Below are 11,535 nucleotides of genomic sequence, written 5' to 3' on the forward strand. Positions count from 1 at the left end.
TAGTACAAATGGTTAATAATCTATCTCTAAGCAACCAATCTTCTATGTCATAATGATATCTTTTAACTTTATGGTGCAGGAGTGGTTATCAATCTGGTTGAGCCGACTAAACCAGTTGATCCGAATTGTACTAACCATTTTAGTTTGATTTGGACTAAATGGTCCATAACCAAATTCAACCATAATGATTTAGTAAGGTTGTAGTTTTGAGCTTTTACAAACTAGCTGAAATCGAACCGGACAGATCACTTATATATATATATATATATATATATATTTGTTTTTATTTCATTTTATTGGCTAATAACTATAGTAAGAATGTTGATGTCAAAATTCATAGAACTTTGAAGTTATTGATCTCTGAGTTGGAACTATATTAGTTACTGAATTATGAAGTTTTATGACATGTTGAATTTTAAGATGGTTTGATTTGATGTACTAGAAAATGAAACAATACCACCCCTCTTGGACAATCTAAATTATATATCTATATTTTAGATCCTCTTTCTCAAACTAGCTACCAAAATCATTTAGATCCAAAATTATTTGGTACTAAAACGTGCAAATAAACACAATCCGTTAGATAAGATTGAAATAAAAATACAAAATAATCAAATGGCTAAAATATTTTGGATTTTATTAATAGTAGTTGCATGAATAACCCTTCAAATAGAACCTAAAAACTCAACTAGTTCTCATTTAAATTTACGTCCCCAATAATTTGAGTTTGAATTGTCAACCAATTAAGTGGTATAAGATGATTGGAGTGAGAAAATGCTCCATTTTTTTATGTTATCAAGGACAAGAAAAATCGATCGAAGATTTTCTGCTTAATAATTAACATGAATATGCAATATATAGGATTGCATTCTATACCAATTCAAAAAATCAATTATTATCAATGATACGTCACATTTATTATGTAATGCAAGACTTCACTTTTTCAAGTGGGATAAAATTAATAAAGGGAGTGAGGAAAACAAATACTTACCAACTCAAAATATAAAAATGCATTTTCTACTAACTAAAACAAAACAAAAAACTGATTTAGGGTTTATCGAAGCAAAAACCAGACTAAGTGATTGTGTGCAATGCTTTATCTAGTTTCTCAATGGTGGTTTTTTAATACTAGCGGCATCCAAATTCAGACTGAATAATAATCCAATGTGCCAATTGAGCAGATATACCTTACAAGCTACCCAGTTACTATCTACAGTACGATCAAGTTGCAGGCCATATTTATTGTACAGTGGATAAAAGATATATGGGATTTGATACCAGTTGCCATCCCGATATATTTTGTCATAAAAAGGGCAAGTTAGGTTTGTCTTGTTACATCCATTAAAACAGAGCTACGGGGTCTAATTAAACTGAAGCAGGAAACTAAGCAAAACCAGGTGCTGGGAATAGGGTTAGAGCTTCTGTGGGCCGAAATTTCAATGCTATTAAGGGCAAGTGGTGCTATAAATTAATATTGATTAATTGAATTGTAGATATATACATTATTTTAGCAAAGTTGGCACCCATTTTTCTCACCCATTTGTTGTCTCCATCTTCTTTGATATTTCAAAAAAATAAATGCGCAGAGCGGCTGGGGTTCCACCTTCTAGCTTGTAATGCAGCTACCCACTAAAATAACCCCACAAAGATATTTTTCACTACATATGCTGAGAAAAAGAATTTAACATATATATCACCAAGTATAAGTTTTTGCATGAAGGAAAAACTACGACGATAAGCAAAAGGTATCCCAAGAGAAATTAAAACAAAGGTCCATGGCTACAAAACCAACCAATTAGTGGCATTATGGCAACTTTGTTTGGCAGTACAGTGCTTCTCCCCACCTTTATTTAGTTGATTATATTGGGATTAGGTTAATTAGGGTTAGGGAAAAGAAAGTGAAGGGAGCAACAAGAATAACGAGGAGGGAAAAGTGGATTATGATTTTGAACTTTAATGTGGGATCACATCAATTACAAGATTTCAGTTTCAATCCAAAAAATTTCAAAAATGAATATCAATTCCAATTTCATAATGGGAATTTTAGAAATTCAAAAACTCATGCCTATTTAAAACTAATCGGATTAATTTCATTTTTTTTTTCTTCTTCAGATTAGTCTATATCAAAATCAAAAGTATCCCATTTCTTGGGCTCTCTCACTACATAATATATATCTTTAATTAGTGTATGCAATATATTTAAAGAACTTGTAATTGTAAAAGTATAGTCATATTTAAGTATATGATTCAAGTGTCTTGAGTTAGCAAGTTTTAGAATTTTCGGATCAAATTCGAAATATTCAAGTACATTCTAGTTCTTATCCAATAATTTTTGGATGGTTCACATTTTGGAATTTTAGGTTTCGTGTTTATGATTGCAACCGTTAATATTATAAATCCTTTTGTAAAGGTCATCTCTGAAAAATCAATAATTAAAAAGATGACATCATTTAGTCATCAAATTGTATAAAAACATATTGATGGATTCAATAAAAGCATATTACAAATCATCTATCTATTTGATACAGTTGATTGACTCACTACAAAACTATGAACAAGCAGAGACCAATACATTTGCACCTATTAATTAGAAATTAGCATCTGCCTACACACTGTGTGTGTGAACATTTTTTATTTTTGTTCATAAAATGGGAAGGAGAGTAAGAGAGAACGTGGGAGTGGGGAGAGAATTTTTTGGTTTTTTATTTTTAAATATTAGATATACGCTAAAATCACATGTAGTTGAGTCTTACATAAAAAGCAGCAAACTTTAGGAGTATTTATTAAATATAGCCAAATATAAGCCTCTAATTTCAAAAATGTTAGTTTTTATAAAAACTTTCAAATATATCCAAAATATCACTTAAATAGACACAAATACCCTTAAATTTTAAACCTAATGAATTAAATGACCAAAACCCTTTTAGAAAAATCAACTCAAAAATGTTCAAAATGTGGTTTAAATGACCATTATAAGCAAACTTGTAGGAATCCTGTTCAACTTCATCCTACTTTGTAGAACCCTTTTAAATTTACGGTTTAATGAATAATATTTTCTTTCTATCATTTCATTGTTTATATTGGTTATACAATCCTTTAAATTTAAGACAAATAAAAGTTAATTCATTTTTGTTTGTTCAATCTCATTGTTCACTTGCTGCTATATGAAAATAGTATATTGCCCTTCTTCATCAACTTCTTCATATATTCCTGATTGTCTTTAGCACTACTTGATGTATTGTTCCATCTTCCCTGTCAACTATTGGATTTCTGTGACAGCCCGTTCCGAAAATTCTAAAACGTACGTGTGAAAAGACGATTTTGCCCCTAGTGCGATTTCTTTACGTTTTATGGTTGTTTTTGGGTTTTTGTTGGCATGTTTTGGGCCACACACACACTAACCTACACCCCACACCCTTTCCCCTATCCCTGCACCTGTCCCGAGTCCCCTTTCCCATTCTATTTTCCATACAACGTACGGACACACACACAAACCACCCAAATCGTCACAGATCGAAGGAACAAAGTACATATCCATGCTCGTGAGGCTCGTAGGAGTCCAACCATACCCATTTCAGCTTGTAGGAAGCTTGGTGAGGTCCCTAGGAGGCTCGGGGTGGTTCGTTTGAAGGGTTTGGACGTCGGGATCACGAGTTTCGAAGTTGGCCAAAGTTGGGGTGAATTTCCAGGTGAGATTTCGTGGTTTTTAGCACTTGAAAGTGGTATGATTGTGTTCCTCTCGTTGTAAGCTTCATTTTGGTACCAATTTTGTGAAATTTGGTTGAAAAACGAAGAAATTACAAAGGTTTGAAGTTTTTACGATTTTCTGGCGCCGGCGCCTCGCCGGAGAAGACAACGGAATATTCCGTCAAATCTGACGGAATATTCCTGACGCCGTTGACGGTTACCGTTAGGGATAACGGAATATTCCTGACGGCGTCAACTGACGTCGTCAGCGTGCCAGGCACGTGCCGGCGCGTGGGCGGGCGTGCGACGGTGAAAAATTATTTTAAAAATATGGGGATGTTTCTGAGGTTGAGTAGATCACGTTGGTGTATTCATACACCCCATTTGAGCATTGTAGTTGTTTCGCATATAGGTGATACCTATCCCGAGGACGAGCGTGGTCACTCGAGGCAGGGGGGTTACGACCCTTCCACATACCAGTGAGTGGACTTTTGGTTTTCCGTATATACCTATACACTTATATTTCCCCAGAAAATGATTTGAATTATTTATTCGTTATATGCCATACATTATATTGCCGTTGTTATGCATGGTTGCTTGCATTTATATATGTGTGTGTATTGGTGTTGCGGACGCACAGGTAAGTGCCAGGTGAGTGGTGATTTATATTTATGTTCATTAGTGATTCTAGATACATAGAGAGCTCATAACCTGCACCCCCGGTGTTAGTGCCCCCGCCCAGAGTTGGGCACAGTCCTTCACGTGATGTTCACCTCCCGCACCACACGCTCAGCTTGGATCCAAGTTAGGTGCACAGTCCTGTCGTACATACCACTTTAGGTGGTTCCGACTCGTAGGTGACCCGCGATTATTCGCACAGCCTTCACGTGATCGTAACACTTGAGCGTATATATATATATTACACCCAGGCCTGTCGTACAGACCATTTTAGGTGGTTCCGACTCGTGTGCAGGTCGAGTTAGTGAGATTGAGATTTGAGCTCTAGATTCAGCCGTACAGGTCACGTTAGGTGACTCCCGCTGACAGTTTATATGACATTGATATGATTTTACCTGAGCACTTGCATTTTACTTTAAGGTTTTGGCATAGCATATTCTTGAGCATGATTTATATATGTATATATTCTATTTTCTGGGAAGTATACAGGTTTTACGGCGAGGGGTTAGAACATTTTTACTAAATGGTTTTCGAAAAGCTTTGTTTTTGCCCACTCACGCTTTTATTTTGCGCCCCTCCAGGTTCTAGTTGGCTAGCACGTTTGGTGGTTTCCCTGAGGGTTTTTCCGGCATATCTGACATAAGATCACCAGCGTAGGACCACCTTCGGCTGTACTTTTGTTGCGTCGTTTTCTCCCGGACTGCTTTAGGCTTTATGCTCTGAACTTAGCGTCACACTTACGCTTGCACTTGTTTTTATTACTTTATGTAAGCTAGTTTTATTTATCCGTACTATTTATATTACTATTTTACTTGCTTCCGCACTGTGCACATGATTACGTCACTTCCACGTGACGGCCAGCATGCCTTGATCTCGATCGGGGTGTGTTAGTTTGGTATCAGAGCCTAGGTTTGGCAGTCCTGTACTTTTGTGAGTATTCTAATGGTTTTGGTGTCTTCTGTCAGAATTATGCCGCCTCGTCGGGAACCACGTCGCTCTGCTGAGCCTAGTTTCCCCGACATTACTTAGCTGGGGGAAGCTATTGCTACAGTTATTCAGTCGGCGATCCGCCCTCCCCAGAAGACTCCTCTGGAGACTATGTATAATTTGAAGTTAGATAAGTTCGAAGGTAACGAGGGTCATGAGGGTGCGGAACGATGGTTAGAGCATATTGAGAAGACTTTTCGTGTTTTGCACAGTCAGGGGAATCTCCCAGTTGAGAAGTGGGTTAAGACGACATCGTGGTTTTTGGGTAAGGTGTATGCGTCCTGGTGGGAACAGGAACTTCGTCGTTTGACTCCAGCTGAGAAGACTGATTGGGATGTTTTCCGAGAGTTGTTCAAGAGAAGGTTTGTGCCTCCTGAGTATATTGATCGAAAGAAGCAGGAATTCACTGAGTTGAGACAAGGGAAGTTGACAGCGAATGAGTACTATCGGAGGTTCACTGATTTGTCTCGCTATCATCTAGATGTTGCTGGCAATCCAGCGGAGATGCTTCGTTGTTTGCGTTTGGGCACTAAGAAGAAGTGGCGTTCGATGGCGACCACTACCCACTGTGATACCTACCAGGAGTTCTATGAGATTCTGCTGAGAATTGAGGATTCAAAAAACATGCCGAGCGAGAGTGAGGAAGAAGAGAAATATGGTAATCAGAAGAAGGATGATAAAGGTAAAGGTCAGGCGTCGCTCGGACCTCGTAAAACACAGAACTTCAAGAGGGGTGGCACTAGTTCTAGCTCTTCTAGCGGTGGTTTCAGCGCCACTGGTCAGGGTCGTGGAGGTAGGTTTGCTGGTGGTGCTAGAAGCCAGAGACAGGGTGATGGCGGTAGAGGTAGGGCCCCAATTTGCCGCAGGTGTAATAATCGACACTTTGGTGAGTGTAGGCGTAGTAGCAGTGGTTGTTTTACTTGTGGACAGATGGGACATTGGGCTACAAATTGTCCCCAGAGTCAGCAGCAGAAACTGCAGCAGACTTTCTTGCCGCCGCCTGCACCGATCCAGCAGATTCAGGGTCTAGGTGGTTATGGGCAGACAGGTCGAGGTGGTGCCTATTACTATCAGGGCGATGCTGTTCCTTATGCCCCAGGACAATATCAGTATCCCCAAGACCCGTATTCTGGCGGCTATATGTCGTATCCTCCAACTTCAGCAGGCGGTTTTCAGTGGTTTCAGGGAGGACAGATTCAGCAGGGAGAGATTGCTACGAGTAGTGCGGGGTCTTCGAGGCAGTCTGGTCAGCCCAGTCAGGGGCGTGGTACTCAGAGTCGTGGTGGTCAGGCGAGCAGAGGTCGAGGAGGACGACAGCAGACCCAGGGACGTATTCATAATATCTCTCTGCAGGATGCTCAGAACAATCCGGATTTGATTATGGGTACGTTAAATATCCTTGGTTATTTTGCTAGAGTATTAAATGATTGTGGTGCTACACATTCTGTGATTTCTCATACCTTTGCTCAAGTGACGCAACCTCGCCCCACACCTCTAGGGTATGATTTAGAGTTCGCTATGCCTAGAGGGGAAAGATGTATTGTAGATCGTGTGTACCCAGGATGTCTAGTGATAGTCGAGGGTGTTGTTATGCCAGCTGATCTTATCCCGTTAGACATTGTTGACTTTGATGTGATTCTGGGCACAGATTGGTTGCATTTCAATCGTGCCAATATTGATTGTTACGGGAAAATAGTTACGTTCCATCGTCCTGGACTACATGTGGTTACTTTCGTGGGTGAGCAGAGTGGGGTGAGACATGGCGTTATTTCGGCCGTGCGAGCGAAAAGGCTGTTATCTAAAGGTTGCCAGGGGTACTTAGCTCATGTGGTGTTGGATGAGGCTGCTCCTAGCAGAGTTGAGGATGTGAGGGTAGTCAGACATTTTCCCGATGTTTTTCCTGAGGATTTACCTGGTTTACCACCAGACCGAGACATGGAGTTCACCATTGAGTTACTTCCAAGTACTAATCCTATTTCCTTGACTCCTTATCGTATGGCTCCCGCTGAGTTAAAGGAATTGAAAGTTCAGTTGCAGGAATTAGTGGATAAGGGTTTCATGCAGCCTAGTACTTCACCTTGGGGTGCTCCAGTATTGTTTGTGAGGAAGAAAGACGGAACTTTGAGGCTATGTATCGATTACAGGCAATTGAATCGGGTGACGATTAAAAACCGTTATCCGTTGCCACGTATCGATGATTTGTTTGATCAGCTTCGAGGTGCTTGTGTATTTTCCAAGATTGACTTGAGATCTGGATATTATCAGCTGAAGATTTGTAGGGATAATGTTCCTAAGACGGCGTTCAGGACTCGTTATGTCATTACGAGTTTCTGGTTATGCCATTTGGGTTGACGAATGCACCAGCTACTTTTATGGATTTGATGAACCAAGTGTTCCAGCCATATTTGGATAGGTTTGTTATCGTTTTCATCGATGACATTCTGGTGTATTCTAAGTCTAAAGCGGAGCATGTTCGACATCTTACTTTGGTGTTGAAAAGATTGAGGGAACACCAATTGTATGCTAAGTTTAGCAAGTGCCAGTTTTGGTTAGACCAAGTTGCGTTTTTGGGGCACATCATTTCAGGTCAAGGTATTTTGGTGGATCTTCAAAAGGTTGCAGCTGTGGAGAAATGGGAGCAACCGTGAACCGTCACTGAGGTGAGGAGTTTCCTTGGTTTGGCAAGGTATTATCGACGGTTTGTTAAGGATTTTTCTACGATTGCTTTACCACTGACGAGGTTAACGAGGAAAGACGTTAAATTTGAGTGGGATGATAAGTGTGAGTAGAGTTTCCAGCAGTTGAAGTATTGTCTCACTCATGCACCTGTTTTGGCACTCCCGGACGATAGTGGTGATTTCGAGGTTTATAGTGATGCTTCTTTGAATGGTCTGGGATGTGTGTTGATACAACATGGTAGGGTGATTGCTTATGCTTCGCGACAGTTGAAACCTCATGAGTTGAATTACCCTACACGTGATTTGGAGTTGGCCGCTATTATTTTTGCGCTGAAGTTGTGGAGACACTACCTTTATAGAGAGAAATGTAAGATCTTTACAGATCACAAAAGTCTTCAGTATCTTTTTACTCAGAAGGAACTTAATCTTCGTCAGCGGAGGTGGATGGAACTGCTCAGTGATTATGACTGCACGATTGATTATCACCCTGGTCATGCAAATGTTGTGGCTGATGCACTTAGCAAAAAGTCTCAGGGCCATATCAATGCGTTGTATGCTAGTCGTGTTCCTCTTCTAGCAGATTTGCGTTCTACGGGAGTGAGGTTAGAGGCAGAAGATTGAGAGGTAGCTTTACTTGCTAATTTTCAAGTTAAACCAATTTTAGTTAATCGGGTGCTTGAAGCTCAGGTAGCGGATAGAGAAACTCAAGAATTAATCCAAGCTCGAGATCGGGGAAGGAGGAGAGACCTCAGAGTTCGTGATTCGGATGGCATGCTGATGCAGAAAGGTAGGATGTTTGTGCCTAATAATTTGGAATTAAAGAAGGCAATTCTCGATGAAGCACATATCTCGGCTTATGCCATGCATCCAGGAGCTACTAAAATGTATCATACCATTCGACCGTTTTATTATTGGCCGGGTATGAAAAGGGAGATAGCTGAGTATGTGAGCAGGTGTGCTGTTTGTCAGCAAGTTAAGGCGGAAAGGAAAAAGCCGTTTGGGTTGTTGCAACCGCTTCCGTTCCAGAGTGGAAATGGGAAAATATTACTATGGATTTTGTGTACAAGCTTCCGCATACACATAATGGCTTTGACGGCATTTGGGTGATTGTTGATCGGCTTACTAAGTCGGCGCATTTCATTCCAGTGACGGAGAAATATTCCTTGGGCCGATTAGCGGAGTTGTTTATCTCAAAGATTGTGAAATACCATGGTGTCCCTGTGAGTATTGTCTCTGATCGTGATCCACGATTTACATCTAAGTTTTGGGCGTTTCAAGAAGCTTTGGGTACGAGACTACTTTATAGTACGGCGTATCATCCTCAGACGGACGGACAGTCAGAGAGAACCATTCAGACTTTGGAGGATATGTTGCGGGCTTCGGTATTATAGTTTGGTGATGCTTGGCACACACGGTTGGATTTAATGGAATTTGCCTATAACAACAGCTTTCATTCGAGTATCGGAATTGCACCATTTGAGGCATTGTATGGTAGATCTTGTCGCACGTCATTGTGTTGGTTAGAGGTCGGAGAAAGAGTCTTAGTGGGTCCAGAGATTGTTGAGGAAACTACTCAAAATATTCAGGTAATCAAGTCTAACTTGAAGGCAGCCCAGGATAGGCAGAAGAGTTTAGCAGACCGACATGCTACTGACAGAGTGTATGAGGTTGACGATTGGGTATTTCTGAAGCTTTCACCATGGAGAGGCATTGTATGGTTTGGAAAGAAATGCAAGTTGAGTCCCAGGTACATTGGACCATACATGGTCACTGAGCGAGTTGGTGAGGTAGCTTATAGATTGGAGTTGCCTCCGGAGTTGGCTAGAGTACATAACGTTTTTCACGTGTCTATGCTTCGACATTACGTTGCTGATCCGTCTCATGTGATACCTCCTCAACCCTTGAAAATTAATCCAGATTTGACTTATGACGAGGAACCAATGACGATATTAGATTGGAAGGAAAAGGTTCTGAGGAACAAGACGGTGAACTTAGTAAAAGTTTTGTGGAAGAATCATTCCGTGGAGGAAGCTACGTGGGAAACAGAAAATTGGATGAGGGATTTGTATCCTCGGTTGTTCTTTGATCACTAGGGGTTGTTGTGTGGTTGTTTTGAATTTCGGGACGAAATTCTATTAAGGTGGGTAGGTTGTGACAGCCCGTTCCGAAAATTCTAAAACGTACGCGTGAAAAGACGATTTTGCCCCTAGTGCGATTTCTTTACGTTTTATGGTTGTTTTTGGGTTTTTGTTGGCATGTTTTGGGCCACACACACACTAACCTACACCCCACACCCTTTCCCCTATCCCTGCACTTGTCCCAAGTCCCCTTTCCCATCCCATTTTCCATATAACGTACGAACACACACACAAACCACCCAAATCGTCACAGATCGAAGGAATAAAGTACATATCCATGCTCGTGAGGCTCGTAGGAGTCCAACCATACCCATTTCAACTTGTAGGAAGCTTGGTGAGGTCCCTAGGAGGCTCCGGGTGGTTCGTTTGAAGGGTTTGGACGTCGGGATCACAAGTTTCGAAGTTGGCCGGAGTTAGGGTGAATTTCCAGGTGAGATTTAGTGGTTTTTAGCACTTGAAAGTGGTATGATTGTGTTCCTCTCGTTGTAAGCTTCATTTTGGTACCAATTTTGTGAAATTTGGTTGAAAAACGAAGAAGTTACAAAGGTTTGAAGTTTTTACGATTTTCCGGCGCCGGCGCCTCGCCGGAGAAGACGGCGGAATATTCCGTCAAATCTGACGGAATATTCCTGACGCCGTTGACAGTTACCGTTAGGGATAACGGAATATTCCTGACGGCGTCAACTGACGCCGTCAACGTGCCAGGCACGTGCCTGCGCGTGGCCGGCGCGTGCGACGGTGAAAAATTATTTTAAAAATATGGGGATGTTCCTGAGGTTGAGTAGATCACGTTGGTGTATTCATACACCCCATTTGAGCATTGTATGAGAAGTTATTTCTTAAGTTTGGTTATGTGCTTTAAAATTAACGTTTTTGTAGTTGTTTCGCATATAGGTGATACCTATCCCGAGGACGAGCGTGGTCACTCAAGGTAGGGGGTTACAACCCTTCCACGTACCAGTGAGTGGGCTTTTGGTTTTCCGTATATACCTATACACTTATATTTCCCCAGAAAATGATTTGAATTGTTTATTCGTTATATGCCATACATTATATTGCCGTTGTTATGCATGGTTGCTTGCATTTATATATGTGTGTGTATTGGTGCTGCAGACGCACAGGTAAGTGCCAGGTGAGTGGTGATTTATATTTACGTTCATTAGTGATTCTAGATACATAGAGAGCTCATAACCTGCAGCCCCGGTGTTAGTGCTCCCGCCCAGAGTTGGGCACAGTCCTTCACGTGATGTTCACCTCCCGCACCACACGCTCAGCTTGGATCCAAGTTAGGTGCACAGTCCTGTCGTACATACCACTTTAGGTGGTTCCGACTCGTAGGTGACCCGCGATTATTCGCACAGCCTTCA

The 11,535-nt window shown here is 41.1% G+C and overlaps 1 protein-coding gene across 1 annotated transcript; it reads left to right on the forward strand.

Annotated features, from left to right (window-relative positions):
* The first annotated feature begins 5,463 nt into the window (after positions 1-5,463).
* LOC137742891 (uncharacterized) lies at positions 5,464-8,651 on the forward strand. Its single transcript, XM_068482835.1, has 4 exons — positions 5,464-6,736; positions 6,899-6,984; positions 7,099-7,382; positions 8,273-8,651. The coding sequence occupies exons 1-4, from the start codon at positions 5,464-5,466 to the stop codon at positions 8,649-8,651; spliced, it is 2,022 nt and encodes a 673-aa protein (XP_068338936.1).
* Positions 8,652-11,535: the final 2,884 nt, after the last annotated feature.

Source organism: Pyrus communis, chromosome 8, assembly GCF_963583255.1.
Source record: "Pyrus communis chromosome 8, drPyrComm1.1, whole genome shotgun sequence".
In the NCBI taxonomy this organism is placed as follows: domain Eukaryota; kingdom Viridiplantae; phylum Streptophyta; class Magnoliopsida; order Rosales; family Rosaceae; genus Pyrus; species Pyrus communis.

Bases quoted from the DNA above. Each gene is read 5' to 3' on its own strand.
- LOC137742891 (XM_068482835.1), top strand. From the start codon at position 5,464: ATGTATAATTTGAAGTTAGATAAGTTCGAAGGTAACGAGGGTCATGAG. The intron at 6,737-6,898 runs GTACGTTAAATA...GATGTATTGTAG, and splicing joins CAATCCGGATTTGATTATGG to ATCGTGTGTACCCAGGATGT. The intron at 6,985-7,098 runs GTGATTCTGGGC...GTGGGTGAGCAG, and splicing joins TAGACATTGTTGACTTTGAT to AGTGGGGTGAGACATGGCGT.